Raw genomic sequence first — 21,275 nt, 5'->3', positions numbered from 1 at the left:
TAACAACTAGAATGTTCAGCATTTGAGGATTATCTAATTCATGTATGATATATATATATATATATATATATATATATATATATATGATTAATAGTTATATATGCTTTAAAAATCTTGAGATCAATACTTATAAAATGAAGACATGCTTATTATTTATTAAGGAATATGGATTAGAAACATGCTCCAAGTTTATGAAGTACAGGTATAAATCCAGCAGTGAAGAAAGTAAGACCACAGGACTGTGAGTGTGGTCAGCCTCAGCCACAGAGTGAGTTACAACAACTGTCTCAAACAACAAAGACACCAACATCAAAACAAACAACAAACAAATCAACAAACCAAACAAACAAGAAACAAAAATAAAACAGAACAAAGCAAAACCCAGACTTGAGTCTGTAGCTCAGAGGAAATGTATTTGCTGACCATGCTCATTTTCTTAGATTTGGTTTCCCAGCACCTTGAAAACATTAGCAGTAAACCATATGGAATGACATCAATGTTCATAGTAAATATTATCTATGATTAAAAAGCTAGCAGAAAGCCAGGCAGTGGTGGCGCATGCCTTTAATCCCAGCACTTAGGAGGCAGAGGCAGGAGGATTTTTGAGTTCAAGGCCAGCCTGGTCTACAGAATGAATTCCAGGACAACCAGGACCACACAGAAAAACCTTGTCTCGAAAAACCAAAAAAAAAAAAAAGAAAAAAAGAAAAAAAGCTAGAAGAGTGTAAAGGAAGACTTTACCAGTGGAAATGTGAGTGCTTTAAGGCATTCTTATTACATACTTACTGCAATTCACATAATTAAAAATCAAGAAGTAACATTCAGAAAATAGTAACATAAGAGAAAATTTCCAACAATCTATTACAAGGCTGTAGCCCTGGAACTTCAGTCCCTCTTTTTCCTAGTGGTTTTGCTATGGACACTGGCTTAGCTCTCACTGCAGGTGTGTTCATCTTCTCAGTCTTCACATATCAACTAAGGACATTTTTTTGCAGCATCTGGCACAATATGTTGGTACTTTCCTTTTCTTTCAGAGTCAGCTTAAATTAAGTAATTTCCTCTTTTTGCTTTAGCAAAGAGGAAGGGCAGAAAATCATGAACTGGAGTATCACTTAGAGGAAGTTCATTTCTGCCTTTTCTCTTGGAGCCTCTTCAGTGGTACATACTGGGAAAAGTCAACTTTTCCCCAATTGGGGGAACAATTACAGCCACCAGAATCACCTCTGAGCAGAGACACAGGTAACAGCTTCTCTTGTTTTTTTATCAAATGATCAAGTGTACTCAAGAGAACTTCATATGGTGTGACATGAGAGCAGAATTAATGGGGAAGCCCTGTTGGTTGTGTTAGATCAGGTTAACTCTGGCAGCATGTGAAAACTGTCATTCTGCACTGGTTATTTTCTTCCAAAGTATGCTGGGACTTATGTTGTGTGCTAGGAAATTAAGGTAGAGGGATCTATGGAGTTCATAACTAGTTAACAGGGTTGAATATTTATATATTATTCATCTGACAGATGTCATTTTAGGAGTCAGGTGAGATGGACCAGTGTGTAAATATACCTGCTACTCAAGCCTGAGTGACCACCTAGTTTGATCCCTGAAACTAACATGAGTGTAGAATGAGAGGTCTCACTTTATAAAGTTGTCCTCTGAACACTTGCACCTTGGTTTGGGCAACTCCACCCCAAGAGCAATAATAATGCTTAAAAAAAAAAAAAAAAAAACAGTTTTGAAAAATAATTCTATAATAGGATTCTTTTTTCTCAAGAAATAAGGCAAAATGTAAATAATGTCAGAAAACACCATAAACTAAAAAACCAGATAAGAATGCTATCACATGCTCAGTTACAAATACTTACAATTTACTACTATATGGATATCTATTATCAGATTGTATCCTTCATGGGCATTAGCTCATGTCTGCTGAATAATGACAGAATTTATTTTTCATATAGCCTCCTCTAGGAACATCATATGCATGTATATTATATGTGACATGATTTTACATGGAATTATTTGAGATTAAAACTTCATATTGTATCATCTATGCCTTTTTCTGTTGCTCCCACACCCCACCCCTGCATTGTCCCATTTCTACTTTACTGGTTGCTGAAGTTACTCCAGGTTATGTATCATTTTTTAAAACTTTGCATCAGGAGCCTCAGAATAAAGAGAACAAGGAGCATTTGTCTTTCTAGGTCTGGATTACCTCACTCAGTAGGATCTTTCGTAATTGAAACCATTTACCAGGTCCAGCTATGGAGAAGAATGTGTACACTATGGCTGAGTGGAGAGGTTGGACATCTCAGCTGATTGGGGCTTCAACTGAAGAGTCTTGGATCACCTGCAATATCAACTTTCAGATATTCTATTGAAAGTAGTGTCTGGGAAACTCCGAGAGAAATGTATCATTGAAAATAGTGCAATAACATTTTTAAAGTCATGTGTTTATCAAAATGTGTAAATAATTTTAAAGCAAAATTTTTATTTATTCAGAAAGCTTTGAATCTTTTATCTGAACAAATTGTTTAAAAGTTTTTCAGTGGTACTAATTTTCCTTAATATTTTATATGCTGGATATTTTTGAACAAATAGGCTGTGTCAATATTATGATGACTTATTAAAAATTTTTGAGTTCTTTCCACATTTCTTAATAATAATTGCTGTGACCATTAGAAGTATAAACGATTTTAACAGAAATCTGCAAAAAGTTCTCACCTGTAATGGAAACCAGGGCCAGTCTATGTTGTGATGTTTGCATCCCTAAAGGAGTTAATCAGACCCTACCCCTTCCTACACCACCATAGCACCTGATCTAGGTACCTTCCTACTGGTGGACAATTCAACTTTTTCTTTAGAAATCACTCAAGGCCACATTTTAACAGAGAATATACTTCACATACTTTCAGGATGAGTGAGCAGGAGGTCACTTATGCAACTGTGAGATTTCATAAGTCTTCAGGGTTGCAGAACCAAGTGAGGCCAGATGAGACTCAAGAACCCAGAGAAGCTAGCCACAGAGGTAAGTGCTTTAAGTGATTAAATTCACCTGCTTCTATGCACTGTGACTTTTGACTTTTGAATACATTGTCTATTGACTTCTGTTAAAACTATAACCTTCCATTTTATCTGGGCTTGGTGGTTTACAAGGATGTGAGAGAGAGAAGAGAATATTAGTGGGATATTATATTTAGAACAATATACAAAATTTATATTTAGAATAGAGAATATTATATTTAGAACAATATACAAAATTGTTCTAAAGTTAGTTTAAAAGATAGAAAATCAATTTTTAAAGTAAAATAAAAAAGAAAGAAATTATAACTCTAATTCTTCTTCTAGTTGTTAGCTTATAACTAAAAACAATCAGATGGTCGGAGTAGAACAATGGGAGTCTAATAAGTAAAGAGTTCTAGTGAATGGAGAAGCAAAAAGGTTGACATTATGTCAAACATGAGAAACCAATATGAGGTTTATATTTACTGTAGTCAAGAAAAATTCTGAAAACTTTAAAAGTAGCAGACAAACAAGAATCTGAAGAAACACCAAATATTCTAGAGAATAAAATCGTAAGGAAATGTAATGTGCACTAGAAATAATACTGTCACTCTCACAGAAAGTGTTTTGTATTAAATCTTTCCCACATCTAGTGCAACAAAGCAGCAAGATTTGTCCATCAGAAGAGGAAGTCTCTTTCTGGGAAGAAAGTTGCAGAGGGAGAGAAAGGATGAGAGAGGGTAGTAGATATGGGAATATGTAAACCACACTGTGTTTTCCAAAAATGTGAAAGAATAACTAAATTTGTTAATGAAATTGAGAAAAATCTCAATTTTTCTTTCTATTTCTGCTCATTCTGCTCACACTGTCAGAGTTGAACTCCAAACTGAGAACCATACCTTATTTGATATAGTGATAATCAGAAACTTGACTTTTCCATTCTGAATACCTCTCATGCACTTAATATCGTATAGAGAAAAATAAAGAGAGTTGACTTCTAGGCCTCTTTAAGGATGGGGCTGGATACAGGACAGGTCGATAACAGTCATGGTTCCCTAAAACTTCTCAAGAACACCCATTCCTCTTTCCTTTCTCTTCATCCTCAATTATGTTTTCTTGGTGGACTGCATGCCATGGTTTGGGGTCCTGTATTTGGAATGTGTCTGCACTTTCTGAAGGATGCATTTTGTATTCTACAGAACTGGGTAAGGGCACAAGGGCTTGTTATCCAGTTTCTTCTAAGATGAGTGCATAGGATTCGGAATACAATGCCATGGCTGAAATAAGTTCAAAATCCTATGAAACTTCACACAGGTAGGACTTCTACTGTGGGTTCATTTTAGGCAGAAATCTACAATTTTAAAAGCACATTTAAAGCCAGTTTGTATTGTGGACTTCTGTAAATATTTTAGAGACAAAATCCACTTGTTTCCATGCTACACAAAGTATAATCAATATTGAGATGTGTTAATTTTTAGTGATGATTTTTTGCTTTGTTTTGTTGATTTAAGAGTTTTCAGTCTCCTGGCACCTTATTGTGATACCTCTTGGAATCCTCTGTTCCATTCTGCTGGTAACTGTGGCAGTGTTAGCTACACACAGTGAGTAACTGGGATACATCTTCTTTGACTTTCTATTTAAGAAATAACCCGAGACATTGGTTATATAGTATCATAATGTGTCCATTGCCCTTCCTATAATCAGCAAATGAGCCAAAGTCACTTGACATTCATTCTTTACCCAGGCATACTAAAATGTCCTCTTCTCTTATGTACCCAATCTATTCACTCTGAGGATGTTGGGAGCTGCCTTGTTCTTTCTCATTCTTGCTCATTTTCCTCCTAAGAGGATGGTGATAGCCTGCTTTTTGAGCTCAGGTAATTGTGAATCTTAGGTAAATATTCTGTGAGGAACAGCTGTGCAGAAGAAATGATGACCTTCTTTTCATTTTCTTTCAGTGTATATTGAGGTCATGGTTAAGTAAAGACTACATTTGTAGAGACATGAAATTTTAAACTTTATTGGATGCCTTCACATATATACAAAAAATCAATTTCAGACTGTGCTTAAACATAGTTATATATGTAAATTTTGTGCTTTCTATATGCTCCAAATAGAATTGTGCCATTTCTTAGCATATTTTAGTTCAAATTTTCATTGTAGGATAAGTATTTGCTGAATATTTTACTTAGATATTTATTTGTAAGTTTGTGCTGTAAAAACTAAAGTAATTGGAAATTACTTTATATAATTCTACCATAAACAATAATCCAGCATAACTTTATTCAGATATATTATTTACTTTATATTCAACTTACCTATAGAAAAAAATGATATTACTATTTCTGTACTGAGTTAATTGAAGTGCTAATTTACAAATGTTAAAGTAGGAACTAAAGTAATGATATGTGTTAGCTGTCGATATGTTTTTTCTCTAATTTTAAATTTCAATATGTATTCTTTATAAGCATTTTTATGTTATGTCTACTATAATTTTAGTTTTTCAGTATAGTCAAGAAAAACATAAACTGAAGAAAACTCTAAACAGCCTCTACCATAACTACAGCACCATGAAAAATGAAAGCTTTTTAAAGGAGGAAATGCTGAGAAATAAGTCTATAGAATGTGATTCCTACAATAATTCCTACAATGATCTTCTAGACACCCTCAACAAACAACAGAACAGATGCCACAGGCAAACCAAGATTGATTTAAATTGCTTACAGCACAGAGGTATGGTAGAGGTCTTGAAAAAAGAATTGTATTATTTTCTACTGTTTTCTCCTTCAGAAGCTTTGAAGTCAAGTATCAGCTTATAATGCTGTTGATGTGTGAGTTAATGGTCTGGGATTTCTTTAACTTGTGTAGGGACTGGAACCCTAGGAATTCCTGTCTGGACTAAGAGAATATTATAGTAGATAGAACTCAGTGGTCTTTCTGGCTCCTACTGGTCCCAGAAAATGGAATCACAAGTTGGCACCCCAAACAATTCAAGTTCTTGAGGTTTATTGGGAAATCTGAATCTCTAACTCTGTTGCTGACAGAACATGGGAGCTTTTTAAGTAAGAGTGTATCTACCAAATATTACTCTAAAATGGACTTAGAACATTTACATGATGCAGTCAGAAAAATCTCTCTCTCTCTCTCTCTCTCTCTCTCTCTCTCTCTCTCTCTCTCTGTGTGTGTGTGTGTGTGTGTGTGTGTGTCTGTGTGTGTGTCTGTGTGTGTGTGTGTGTGTGTGTCTGTGTGTGTGTCTGTGTGTGTGTGTTTCCATCTGACTTGTTGTGAAAGAGTTGGCCTGATTCTAACAAAGGAAGCCTCCCTGGAGCAGACATAAAGCCTCACCATGCTATGCACACACTGTAGCTCTGTCAGTGGTACAGTGAAAGAGGCTGGAAAGATGAAAATAACAACTGTCACAAGGAACCTTTCTTACCCTTCATAGTGACTGGTCATCTTTAACTAACACAGTTTATCAATCATCATTAAGTATTTTCTTCAGGATTTACAGTTTACAAAAGGCTCCTGTGTATAATCTCACTATGCTGTGTTAGTAGTGGATAACAATCTTCATTATGCAAGGACTAATATCATTAAAACTGCTACATTATAAAATATGTACAGGAAAATAAAAAGCTTCAAAAATTCTTGTTGAAGTATTCCAGATTCATGAAAAAGGTTTTAGTAATTTTTTTAAAAATAACTTCATGATTTATAAATGGGACCATAATGATTTAATCCCCATGATTAGGAGGCTGAGGTAGGAAGATTATAATTTTCAGGACTATCTGGACAGCACACCAAATTCAAGGCCAGTCTGAGCTACACAATAATATGCTTTACAGGAAGCAAATGTTGGAGATAAAATTTGTTAATAGAGCATGTCCATTCCCACCACTTCACTAAACAAAATAATAGTATTGAGGTGTACTTGTTGCATTAACTATGCACATTTTAATGTCGTCAGCTTGACACATTTAAGCATGTGGCATGACTTTGAAGGCATCCTCACAATCAGGAGACTACTCATATCAAAACCTCCCTGATAGTTCTCTTAGTTATCTTAAGGTAAGAACATTTAACACAAACCATGGCACAATGCTAAGTGCACAGTAGTGTGTGGACAGCTGTGAGCACAATGCATTACTAAAGATCTAGAATTTTGTCATTAGTTTAACTTCCTCTGTGTAGCAAGTGCTCATAGCCTGACCTCTAGCACCTGGTATCTCACAAGCCTTTGGTTTATAGAACTGGGATACTCTAAAAACTTGATCCTCGTGAATTATAAAGTTTGCTGTTGCTGTAATATTCAACCCCAATAAGCCCATGCAAGGTAAATGCAACTCAGGTATATATTTATAAAATGCACATCTATATTGGGCAGATATGCCTCTACACCACTTTCTTCCCCAGCTATAAAATCCCTGGTACTTGCAGTTTCTCCAGGCCATGCACATGTGCTTCATCTTCCTTCCAATGTCCTCCACTGTCCAGTCTCCTCCAACTCCTCCTCCCCTCTTCTTCCTGTCTTGTCTGGAAAGCCTGCCTCCTCATTTTCACCCAGTGATTAGCTATTTTTCTTTATTATCCAATCAGATAATTAATGGAAATTTCTTCACAGTGTGGTCCTAGGCCCGACATAGTTCACTTTGAACACTATCCTCAAGTACATCCATGTTTGTCACATAGGTCAGGATCTCACTATTGGGTTTCAGTGTGAGATATGATGTCACTCTCCAGCCCAGGGTGATATGGAACTCACTGTATACCCAAGGATGGTATGGAAGTCTCACATAGCATAGGCTGGCCTCAAACTGGTAGTGACCCTCTTGTCTCTATCTTTGGAGTGCTCTGGTTATAGGCATAAGTTATAACACACAGCTGATTCATTTTCTTTAAAGACTAAATAGCCTTCTTGTGTGTGTGTATGCTCCATTTTTTCTACTGATTCATCCATAATTGACACATAAAGTATTTCTGTATCTCTACTGTTATTAACAATGGTGCATAGATTGTGGGTGTGCAGGGTTATTATAGAATCTCAATTTCTGAGACTGGCGAGATTTTGCTTTTTTAAAAAACAGGCTTAAAAATATATTGATCTGATAACAGAAGACCAGGAGATACAAAGTTTAACCATTTACCTTCTCTGTTGCAGGCAAAGGTGTAGAAGGACACTTATTCTGCTGTGGCGTAAAATGTTATTATTTCATCATGGACAATAAAAAGTGGAGTGAATGTAAACAGATCTGCCAGGGTTGTAACTGTTCTCTTCTGAAGATAGATGATAAAGATGAACTGGTACCACCAATTCTTAATAACCATTTATTCTCTTAGACTCTGTCTCTATTCCTTGAATAATGAGATACTGTATCCAGTTTTTTAAGACAGAACTTTACATTTATTTTATATGATTTTCCTGTAATGTGAACCAAACTGTTCAGTAAGAGTGTATCAGGTGACTTTCTCCTGTTCCTCACATAGTGCCAAGACCCTTTGGTAGAGGACATCCTGCGACTGACAGTTATTTATTTCTATATAGTGACAACTAAATCTCCAGAGTTCATTGTATAGGGTTTGTTCTTTGGAGCTGGGAAGTGAGGCTGCCTGAGATGAATTGGATGACAACAGGGACAATAGTTGAACTCTGTGCCTGTCTGCAAAATGGAAATGATATAAGAATCATGCAAACTAATAGTTTTGCCAGCTTGCCTTATGGTGATTTTCACTGAAACTGTCCATAATTTTTGCTGCATAGTATTTTTATGTTTTGTAAAAAATGATACCCATCTTTAGAAATGAGTATTTAAAAGAAAACAAAGTTTCCAAGATTCTGACATTTTCTGTTTAAATTATTACTAATGAGTTCTCTTAAAATACAAAAATTATTTTTTAAAGAAATCATTGCAGAACCACATTGAAACTTTGCTCATTTATAATATTTACACAGTACAATACTTATATATCAATTAATACATGTTTAAGCAACAACATAAAAGAACTTTAATGTCAAATAATAGTGTGATTTTCCATTTGATAAAGTAAATATTTAAAATTATTATTATTACATTATTCACTTTACATTCCACTCAGTACCTCCTTCCCAGTCAGTTTCTCCCACAATCCTTCCCTGTATCATCTCACGTTCTCCACTGAGCAGGTAGGGACGACACAGGGTATCCCTCAGCATGACACAACAGTTCCCTTGAGGCTAGGTACATCCTCAGTCACTGAGGCCAGACCGGTAGTCCAGATAGCACAACATACCCCACATACAGGCAACAGCTTTTGGAATAGACACTGTTCCCTTCATGTTGAACCCACATGAAGACCAAACTGCACATGTGCAACATATATGAGGAGAAGTCTAGATTCAGTCCATGTATATTATTTGGTTTATAGTTCAATTTCTGAAAGCCCCATGTTTCTAGGTTAATTAATTCTGTTGGTTACCTGTAGAGTTCCTATTTTTTAGGAGCCACATAATACTTCTACTCTTCCATAAGAGTCCCCAAACCCCATCCAGTGTTTGGCTGTAGGTGTCTGTACCTGTTTGAGTTAGCAGATAGATGAAACCTCTCAGACAGAGGACAACTGTGCTAGACTTTTGACTGTGAGCATAGCAGAGCACCATCAATAATGTCAGAGATTGGTGTTTGGCCATGAGATATGTTTCAAGTTGGGCATGTCTTGGGCTATTCCCTAGTCTCTAGTTTATTCACAATCCATGCATTTCTTGTAGACAGAATAAGTTTGGGGTTGAAAGTTTTATGAGTAGGTTGGTGACCCTATAGCTCCATCAGTTCTCCTTCCTGGCCACAGGACAAAGTCTCACTAGGCTTCATATCCCTAATGCTGAGTGTCACAGTGAAGGATGCACTTATTGATTCTTTGGGGCCTCCCCTATCCCGGGTCTCTTTCTCTTCCAGGAAATGTCTCCTACCTCCCAATCAGTTGCACATTCCCATTCATTTCCATTAGCATCTGTCCATCCCCGCCCTGCTGTTCCCCATACCTGAGCCCCAGATCCTGGACTCCCCTCACAATTCCCTCTCCTACCCAGTTCCCTCCCTCCATTTGCCTGATAAGACCATTATATTTCTTTTTCCAAGTGAGAGTCAAGCATCCTTGTTTGTACCCTTCTTCCTGTCCAATCTCCTTGGGTCTATATAGTACAGCATGGGCATCCTGTATTTTATAGCTAATATCAACTAAGAAGTGAGTACATACCAAGTGTGTCATTTTGAAACTGGGTTACCTTACTCAGGATGATATTCTCAAGATACATTCATCTGCCTACAAAATTCCTGTCTTTGTTTTTCATAGCTGAATATTATTTCATTTTGTAGATGTACCACATTTTCTTTATTCATTCTTCAGTTGAGGGACATCTATCTAGATTGTTTTCAGTTTCTTTCTATTATGAATAAAACTACTATAAACATAGTTGAGCAGATGTCTTTGTGGGATGGTGTAGCATCCTTTGGGTATATACCCAGCAGTGATATAGCTGAATCATGAGGTAGAACTACTCCCAATGTTCTGAGAATTGCCAAGTTGATTTCCAAAGTTATTATACAGGTTGAATGTCCAGTAGCAAGGAAGGTGTGTTCCCTTGCTCCACATCCTCACTAGCATGTGCTTTCACTTGAGTTTTTGATCTAAGACAATCTTGACTGGTAGTATATGGAGTCTCAGAGTTATTTTGAATTGAACTTTCCTAATGACTAAGGACTTTGAATATTTAGCTAAGTGCTTCTAGGCTATTGGAGATTCTTGTCCTGAGAATTCTCTGTTTAGCTAAGCCTTAGAAGATACAATAGAAGAAATTGATACATTCAAAAAATATTAAATCTAAACAATTTCTAACACAAAACATCCAGGATAACTGGGATACTATGAAAAGACCTAACTTAAGAATAAGAGAAATAGAAGAAGGTGAAGATTCCTATCTCCAAACCCAGAAAATATTTTCAAAAAATCATAGAAGAAAACTTTTCCAATCTAAAGCAAGAGGTGCTTGTAAGCATAAATGAATCTTATAAAAAATAAATTAGACTGAACCAGAAAAGAAAGTTCTCCTGCCACATAATAATCAAAATACAAATTATGCAGAGCAAAGAAAGAATATTAAAAGCTGCAAGGTAAAATGGGCAAATAACACACAAAGACAGACCTATCAGAATTACACACATCTTCTCAACAGAGACTCTAAAAGTTAGAAAGGGCTGGACAGATATATTGAAACCTATAAAATACCACAGATGCCAACCTAGACTACAATACTCAGCAAAACTCTCAACCACCATAGATAAAGAAAAAAAGATATCTCAAGACAGATCCAAATTCAAAGAATATCTATCTGCAAATCCAGATTTGCAAAAAAATACTAAAAGGAAAGCTCTAACTCAAGGATAATAACTACATTCAAGAAAACATAGGCAAAAATAATTCATACAAACCAAAATAAGGACACACACGCATGCACACACACATGTTTGACATAATTATATTTAATTGCAAACATATTTTAAGATGTAATCTGCCACTTAATGATATCTTCATCATGCTACTCAAATGTCACTCGTAAGATACCCTAAATACTTCCAAATACCTCCCGATCATCTCCTCAGTTCTGTCACTTCTGGATCTAAAGTAGGAAAAATTCCTGTCTGGAGAATGGAGCTTCATGCATAGCATTCCACACAGCAGTCCTTATGACTTTTTTTGAAGACAGGCCATTACTTCCCATATGCTTCTGTTGCATTTAGGAATGCACATTTGAATAATGTCATGGAGCATCAGACATTGTTTAATGGTTTCTGTATTTTTTAGGCCTTTAGCAGGAAGATTGTAACTTCACAGACAGGCTTGGCTATATCATGAGACTTGGTCTAAGAAAAACATTCACAAATCATGTTATGAACACAGTATCTTAGAACAACTGAAGTTTTTAATTACAAAAAATTCATTGAACTGATATCAGTTTTAATATAAATGGGCTACTAGTAGAAAGTCACTTTAGAAAATGAACATGGTATGACTGAGTGGTGGGAGGACAGCAGAGAATGACACAGGAATGCTGGGAAAATTTCCTGCTTGTTCTTCTCTCATCCAACAGACAGAATTTTCATCATAATATGTGTTGCTTCCTTTATAGAATTTCCTTCGGCTCCATATTACTGAAGTCAATTACTGGATTGGGTTGTCATATGATAAAGGAAAAGTGGAACGGGCATGGATTGACAGTGGCCCATCTAAACTGTGAGTTTCTAGACCCTTCAGATTCTCACACTGATGTGGGAATTGGGAGGATTGTGTTCAAAGGCTTTTCTCTCATTACATGGCTTTCCTCATTTTCTATGGAGCTCATGAGTAAGGACAAGTGCATAAGGCAGTCTCTGAGCAAGTTTTACAGTGGGGAGATGTATGGTCTAGAAGATGACCAAAAGTAGATTAATACTGCATACATCTCAAGACTGTGTCTTCTAAGATGCACAGGGAACTAGTAAGTCAACAAATTGAGATAGTTTGAAGTGACTAAATTATTATGACAAATACAATGAGCCTGGGTCTCTCAGACATTCAGGTGACATTTTTTTTTATTATTGTTAGTTTATATAATTGTTGGTTATTTATAAATAAAAAAACATGTTTATATATGTACATACATATGTATGCCTAATTTCCATTTCAAGTTGTGTAAACTCCAAGTTTTCTGTTTATTTATAATCTGTTAGTAAACTGTTCATTGATTATCTTTATTAATACTATTTCTTTTTCTTGAGTATCTCACATACATAAAATATGATCATGCTACCCACATACAACCATTAGAGCATCCTCTGCATAAGTTCTAATATGTGCCCAGCTAACTATGTCTTCATAGTTAACTGTTCAATGGGGCATGGTTGTAGGCTATCTATTGGAGCTATGAAACACACTAGTGTCCACACCCTCAAAACAAAATGAATCTTTTTCTAGCAGTAGTTACCTAACAATAGTGATTTCTTATCATGTAAAACACCCTTCCCCATCTTTTCAGAAACTATCTTGTCCAGAAGGCTGCGATTCACAGTGCTCTTTCCATTCTCTATGTCTTACCTTCTTTCTATGTCCTCTTTTCTGCTGTTCCCTGAGTCTTGCTGATGGTATGGAGAGGAAAAAGTAGATGTAGATATCTACTTTAGGGCTAAGCATGTATTCTCTTCTCTTAACCTTAAGTGCTTTAACTAATTCTGTCTCTCTGCACTGAATTCTTCCCATTGTAAAAGAAGCTCCTTTGATGGAAGATGAGGGCAACCCAGATCTAGGCCATAACGATAAATGTTAAGAATGCAACTTAACCCCTGATTACATAGCAGAGTGGTTTCAGGTGTTTCCTACATAGGTCCTAGGACCACCCTCAATCTTATGCTTTTGATTTGGATTTCAACACCACACATGATTTTCTTGTGGTAAAAGCCATATATCCAATAAAAGGGCATCTATTTATTCTATAACAATGGAAATACTGGGCACATATTGCCTAGGAGGTCAGCATCACTGGATGAAGTGTAGGGTCCAGTGCAGGATAGGACTACTCCTATTTTTTCTCCCCTGCAACCTGCAAAAGAACCTTGTCATCCTTTGAAAGCCAGTCCATGGGAAGATATTTCAATATTGGTTTGAGATTGACTTCTCTTGTGCTGATGTCAAAGTGTAGAGTATTTCCAGCAATAGGGCCTTACCAGGTCATTATGGTAATCAAGGGCAGTAGCAATTGCCTGTGCTGCATGGTGGACCTTTGTTATCTCCATGACCAGTATTTCCTGTGGAAGTATCCTTTGCCTTGAACTTTGGTTTTCTTCTAAAAACAAATCTTCTGTAATTGTAACTTTTTTGTAAAGTTAAATTTTATTTTTATTACGTTTTCCACAGAGTATATTTTGATTAGGTTCCCTTCCCACTACACACTCCCTGTTCCTCCCTACCTTTCTAACCATTCAACTTCATGTTATTTCACTCTCTCCCAAAACAACAATAGCAACAACAATAAAAAACAACAACAAAAAAAACAAAAAATAAAATCAATCAAATAAGCAAAATAATAAAAAACCCAAGAACACAAAAATGGCCTCAAAACAAACAAGCAAACACACAAACAAAATCACATACACAAAATTCTTCAAACCAATGTGAAACTATAGAGTGTGTTTTGTGTTAGTCTACTATAAGTTTACTAACTCTTGGATTATCATAAAGCCTTTTGTACATATTTAGTATTGGTTAATCCATTCTTTACTCTCTCCAGTCCCTTATTTTTCAGTACTCATCCAACTTTGTCCTTGAAACCTCATAATCTGCCTCCATGCTATGTATTTATCATTTTTTTCTGACTTTTAATATTTTTAGGAATACAAATTATAAAAAAATCACCTCAAAATTCTGTGTTTTCCCTTAATAACTTTCCTAGGTATTTAGATGTTATGTTATTTTTATACTATTTAAAAATAAATTTAATTTTATTGTATTGTTGATATTTTGAGGTAGTGATTCATCTCACCCAGGCTGTTCTTGAACTCCTGATCCTCATGTCTCCATCTCTCATGTCTTTGCAATGCTGGCAGGCATGTCTGACCTGTCTATTATCTTTTGAAAGATATCAGTCATACATATATTAAAAATGTTAGTTGGTAATCCTATTGTCTGTCCTTTTGTGCGTTTAATGTACTGTTTCTGTTGTCTTCTGTTCATGATGTCATTTTCTTTTGGGCATTCATTGGGTTTCTTCTTCAGAAGCTACAGAAACTGTCTCTGGCACGGTGCAATGATAAGTTGTTGCAGGAATCATTAATTCAGTAAGGAAGTCTAGTAGTCAGAAGGCTTCTGTTGCCACCACAAGCATTTTCTTTAATGTAAAGATGGAAAAGCTTGTCAATTTGTTACAATGACAACTTCTAATGAGTGAGGAGCTGTGAACCTAACTTGTGTTTCTTGTGTACAGATCTAGGTGAGCATCACTATTGAGAGTAAAGTTAAGAGCACATGTGTAGGGTGGTGGGCTGTGAGAGGCAACTGGGTGCCTGGTCAAGCATAGGCCCCAAACCCTAGACCTTAATGGGATGACTTTGTTCCTGGGCCCCTGTTTCCTTTCACTTAGGTTTACCCCTCAGAGGTTTGTGTCACCCAGCACAGGTAGAGGGCAAGACTACAGGACTCAGCCTCTAGATCTCCATATTAATGAGATACCTAAAGGCCAGAGGGTGTAGACAATTAAGTATTCCTTCACAGACCCTCCTCCCTCCCTCCCTATTTAAGTCATGCCCACCCTGAGAAATGAGAGGGGTACAGCCAGATTCATCCACTTTATGCCATGACAATAAACCTTTTAACATCATGAACTTCCTTGTGTCTTTTGAGCTTGCCATGGAGAACCATGGAGGGGAGCTCACACTACCAAGCTGCTGCCTAATCTCCCACTGAGGACTTTTCTACATTCCCACTGTGGTGGCTGCCGACTTGACCCAGCTAGCTGAGCCAGCCAAGCGGGTGCCTTAACCAAGAGTCTCTGACCCACGGAGCATTGCCTGGGTTTCTCTCTCTCATTTCTCTTGGCTGTGGGCTAGTCCAGCTTGTATGTCCAGCGCATATGCCCTTGTTCTTCAGCAGCTCCCAGTGGCATCTGGGAGACCAAGGACAAAAACCACTGGCCTCGTTTGTCAGCTGCCTAGGCCCAGAGATTCCCACTCAGAAGCCCTGCCCCGGTGGAACTTCTGACTGAGACCTCTCCACACCAGGGCGTGTGGAGAGAACTCAGTCAAATTCCCATGCTTTTGCCTCCCTGAGCAGAGGCAGACATGCTGGATCCACAATTCTGCCCAACAGGACCCACGCCCTTGAGTTCGAGCTAACAGCCCCACACTCATAATGCAGAATATGTGCTTCACGTGTATCTGTGAATAGTTAGTGTCTTTTGGATCCTTTTCTTCTTTGTCCATGTTCAACACACAACTTTAATTGATTTTACTCAAATGAAATCTCATAGCTGTCTAATGTTTACCTCCATTCCTTCTGTATCTCCGCTCTCCTGTCTATTATTCCTGTGCAATATGGTTTCATTAATCTACCTTTTCTCTTCCTACAGTAAATTTAAACACTTTGTTTCATCCTCAATTTATTCTAACTTTAAAGAAAAGCAATCATTTGTAAAAAGTTTTATCTCTTTATGATTGCAGCCCCTTAGATTTTGACTGATTTCATTCTCTGCCTAGTGTTTTCTGATGTAGATTCCCACTACACTAGCTTGGTTCAAAGTCATTGTATTTTCCAGACATTCTTGATTTCCTAATCAGCCTGAATTCATCACTTAGTATTCAAATGACCATTTTACATAGATTCACTATTCTTGCACTATTAGGACAAAGACTGGCTGCCAGGCTATGCTGATCATCTCAAGTCAGCTCTGCTGAAGCCTAAGCCTGTATAGGAATCTGCTTCCTGACTGTTCATAACTGTATTGAGTGATGTTTTAATTATTAGTCAATATTTGATTAGGTTATCACTTTACATCCTAGTCTGATGGGGGTTATAACCCTCTTAATTCAGCCTCCCAAATGGTGAGGTTGGAGGCCTAGCCTTTCCTAATGTTGTATATTTTAGTCAAGATTTTAAATTATGTTTAACAAAGAATGTAGTTGTGACACTTAATACAACATCCTGCAGAGATTGCAGTTGTGTTGCATGAAGGGAATTCAGTTAATCATTATGTTTCAGTGAAGTCCCATTGTTTCTGGGTGAGCAAGAATCTCAACAGCAGTCACAAACCCTCTTCTGTGACTGTATAGCAATCCTCACCTATCTCCTTAAAATGAAGGCATATGAGATCTTGTCATGTGTGTCATATAACTTATTTCTTCTTTTCATCTATCTTATTTTGCAAAAATATCAGAGCAATCAACTTTAATATAAAATTATCTTATAGAAATTTGGAAAATAAATTAACTTCCTAATGAAAAATTAACATTACAGACATTATGAGGAGTTAAGTTTTGATCAAAATACCAGGTCTCTTTTTCATTTTTATTTCATTTGTTTTTGTGTCATGTACACACATATGCATGTGAATTCCACAGCAGGAATGTAGCTAGAAGGCAATTAGAGAATTATTTCTCCCCTACTTTGTAGGGTCTGAAGTCTAATCTCAGGTTGTCAGGTTTGGTCAGTCATGCTAACGACTAAAGACCATTTTAATGAATTTAAGGAAATTAAAACTTTTATTGATACTGTACACTTTGATCAATAAACATTGTTTTAAAAGCCTGCACCTAAATCAATATAAGATTCAAACTCAAGTAACTGCCCATTATCTTTTTAGTTTTATAAGGTTATTCTTTTTAATTATTTTATTTTTTTGCATTCGAGTCATTGTCCAGCCCACGGTCCCCTTCCTACAGGTTCTCATGAAATTCCTCCTCATTCTTGCCTCTGGAAGGGTTCTCCCCTCCCCAAAGGGCTCTCTGTCCCTGGGGTCTCAAATGCCTGGAGGATTAAGCACATATTCTCTTACTGAGGCCAAAGTAGTCATTCCTCTGCTATATATGTGCAAGGAGCTTCTGACTAGCCCATGTATACTTACTGGTTGGTAGCTCAGTCTCTGGGAGCTCCCTGGGGTCCAGTATAGTTGAACTGCTGGTCTTCCTATGGGGTCACCCACCCCTTCAGCTTCTTCAGTCCTTCTCCTATCTCAACCATAAGGGTGCCCAACATCAGTGAAATGGTTGGGCATTAGCATATGGGTTTGTCTCAGTCACTTGCTGGTAGGGCCTCTCAGAGGACAGATTATTGTATCACCCCAGGGATGGAGGTATTGTGTATGCTACAAAAGTAGGACCAGCAAATTTTGCAGAGCAAGGCAAATAAGCTGCACACTGCATTAAATGTGCCTTCAAGCTCATGCCCAGTTTGATTGTTGTGCTGAACTTCTGCAATGATGGACAATGATGTGGAAGTTTTAGCAAAAGAATTTTTTTTCTTTTCCCATGCTGCTTTGGTCACAGTGCTTTATTATAGCAATAGAAAACATCAAACAAAAGCAGTGAAATATTTTCACCTTTTAAAGTTGTTTCCTACCCCTTGCCTTGAAACCTGGCCCTAGGCAATCAGACATGTGCTCTCTTGTACTATAAATGAGTGTGTGCTAGTGCAAAGTGTCATATGCTCTGCACAGATTTGTGACTGACTCCTTATTTCTGTACATCTTTACATATTATAGTTGTCACTAAGATGTTTTATGTAAATCAAGCTGTTTTCTTAGATGGTGTTTCATTCTTTTAGTTACAAAGCACTTTTATACTGCACAAAAATATTCCACAATCATATTACTTTTATTTGTTCAAATTACTATTTATTTCTTATTCTGCTACCTAGCCCAGGCTGTCCCAGATCTCACAATCGTTCTGTTTTTGTGACCATTTCCTCTGTGTTCTAGTGTATTTTTTTTATTTAGCTGCATTTTTTAACAAAAGCATATATGTGGTATCTATTATAACATCCCAAGAAAAAAGAGTTGTGTTGCATATAATGTTCAGAAGATAACCATGTTTCCATGAACCCATTAGCTATGAGGTAAAGAAGAAGAAAGGGAAATAGTCCAAAACATTAGTTACAAGCCCTCAGCTGTGACTATATTTCTAATATACCCTTTCTTCTTAAAACACAAACATAAGGTGCCACACACATCTGTTTTACTATTACCCTATCATTTTATTGACAAAATATAAATGTGAAACAGGTTTAGGTAAAGCAGTTCTTTAGAAATATTGAAAATCCATTTAACTGCTGTCCATATAATTGTAAGTATGAAATCAGATGGAAACTTTTTGTGTGATCCTGAGACCATTTCTTGTCAATAATTTTAGAGAAAACAAAATATTTTGGTGGTGAACTTATGATTAATAGTTCTATAATCTGTATACTTCGGCCAATGGAATTTTTAAAATCATGATTTATTTCTGTGAATGTTAAAAATTAAACAGTTACCAATTTTTGTTTTTGTTCTTCAGTGCCTTGAACATAACGAAAGACAATGTAAAGCGTGAAAGATGTATGTTCTTATCTAAAACAAGATTAGAAAATAATAAGTGTGAAGATTCCTACCACTGTATTTGTGAAAAGAGAATGGATAAGTTCCCTAATTGACTCTCCAACAAGATTTAAAGGTAAAAATGAAATGTGCTGGTTCTCATTTGCTTCCTGTAATAATTTGTGATGGCTTAAAAACAAGTGTTTTGTTCACAGGACATAGTCCACTGTGTAATCAGAGAGATGAGCTGGAAGAGGTTGGAAATATTCTCTGGAATATGATGTGACAGAGCAGAGGCTTCTTCCTTTTTGACAGAGACCGGACACATCTCTGTTACATGGACGCACTTTGCCCAAAAGCCTCCAGGACTAGCTCTTTTTGCTTTCTTGAACTCTTATGAAACCTAATAAAGAAACCTAATAAACACACTGAGTATTTCATTATGATTAAAATACATCTTATTTGAAAGCACACATATGAGAATGTAGTTGTAGGTTTTGGTTTCTCAATTGTTAATCAAGTAGGTTTTGTTTGTTTTGCTTTTGTTTCATTTAGAAGTTTTTCTCAATGTTATAAATATTCCTTTTGGTCATAAAATATAATTTCAAGTTTGATGAACAGTTGCAAGCATAGTTCAAGGAAATGCTAATTATCTTTTATCCAAGGCATCAGTTGTCCTACTGACCTGCTTTGATCTATCTATGATGAGTTGAGGCCTTATAGAAGTGGGGCTAATAATTGAAGTTGCAGAGATGTAGTGGCTTACAGTGTGATACTGGCAATTAGGAGGCTCAGACGTGACTGCTGAAAAATCAATACAGTGAGATCCTATGTCATATAATCAAACAAACCAAACAAAATGAAGACACACATGTTCTTCAATATTTTCCAGGGACAACGCTTTATATTATACAACTGTACTAATGATCAAACTCAGGACAATTAGTATTGATACAGTAACTTGTTCTAATCTAGGATAAATGTACCTATCCAATGACTGGATAATATCACTCTATCCACTGACTGGATATGTCACTTCCTCCATGTTCAGGGTACTGTGCATTCAGTGATGGTATTAGTTTACTGTTCTTTTCTCCTGAGTAGGTTTTTATGTTTTCTGGTGGTTTGTTTTTGGCATTAATTTTGTTTGTTTGTTTATTTGGTTGGTTGGTTGGTTGGTTGATTGGTTGGTTGATTGGTTGGTTGGTTGGTTGGTTGGTTGGTTGGTAGAGGTTTTTTTGTGTGTTTCTCTTTAGAGAACTTCTCCATGCTTTACCCTAGCTGTCCTGGAACTCCTTCTCTGTAAAACAGGCAGAATTGGAACTCAGAAATTCATTTGCCTCTGTCTCATGAGTGCTGAGATTAAAGATATGTTCATGGTTTTGGTTTTTACTGTCATAATTTCAAAATCATCTTCCGAAGTGAGACTTTGTATGTGAAAAATACACCCACTTTATGTCATGAGAAATGTGCACACACACACACACACACACACACACACACACACAACTTGGATCTTGCTGTATAGATAAGGCTGCCCTCAAACTCACAGAGATTTGTTCTTGCCTCCGAAGTGCTGGGATTAAAAACATGTGGTACCATACCCAGCTGAGAAATGTGGGTTTTAATAAATAAGCTCTTTTCTTAATCTTGATCATATCCAAAGAGAGCATTTCCTTCCTTCTCTCAAAGTCCTTTCTTGTCCCTGGCTGTGTTCTTACACTGGAAATTACTTCTATTTCCATTAAACCTTTGTATATGCCTTCTTTCTTCTCAGCCAGCTTTTAACATTAACTTACAATTTATTATTTTTAAAAAATAATATTTATTAATCTTTAATAATATTATACCCTCTTAACCCCCTATAAACTCAATTCTATCTTCTATTTCTTTTCTTTTCTTTTCTTTTCTTTTTTTTTTTTGGAACCCTTCAATCCAAGTTGTGTTGTCCAGCAACTCCTAGGTGTGGGACCTGTCCTGGAGCTGGTTCACTAAAAATATTGACAAATTTAAAAACTTTCTGATCAATTAACCAAAGTATACTGATAGGATCCAAGTTAGTAAGATCAGAGACCAAAAGTGAAATATTATAACAGGCACAGAGGGAAACTCGGGGGATCATAAATACATATGTTAAAAAATTAATGTTTACTTACTCAGGTGACCATTAGCTGCCACTAACTTTGGAACACAGGAGAAACACTTCCAGATTCTT

At 36.5% G+C, this 21,275-nt stretch overlaps 1 protein-coding gene across 1 annotated transcript; it reads left to right on the top strand.

Moving 5' to 3' along the window:
* Window positions 1–1,101: 1,101 nt before the first annotated feature.
* Window positions 1,102–19,488, top strand: LOC117715125 (killer cell lectin-like receptor 2). The gene is made up of 8 exons (XM_034511788.2): window positions 1,102–1,239; window positions 2,910–3,022; window positions 4,509–4,598; window positions 5,497–5,730; window positions 8,156–8,298; window positions 12,158–12,261; window positions 19,041–19,196; window positions 19,276–19,488. The coding sequence occupies exons 2-7, from the start codon at window positions 2,911–2,913 to the stop codon at window positions 19,174–19,176; spliced, it is 819 nt and encodes a 272-aa protein (XP_034367679.1). The 5' UTR covers window positions 1,102–1,239; window position 2,910; the 3' UTR covers window positions 19,177–19,196; window positions 19,276–19,488.
* The last annotated feature ends 1,787 nt before the right edge of the window (window positions 19,489–21,275 follow it).

Source organism: Arvicanthis niloticus, chromosome 9, assembly GCF_011762505.2.
Source record: "Arvicanthis niloticus isolate mArvNil1 chromosome 9, mArvNil1.pat.X, whole genome shotgun sequence".
NCBI classification, from domain to species: domain Eukaryota; kingdom Metazoa; phylum Chordata; class Mammalia; order Rodentia; family Muridae; genus Arvicanthis; species Arvicanthis niloticus.
This window is presented reverse-complemented; position numbering and strand designations above follow the sequence as displayed.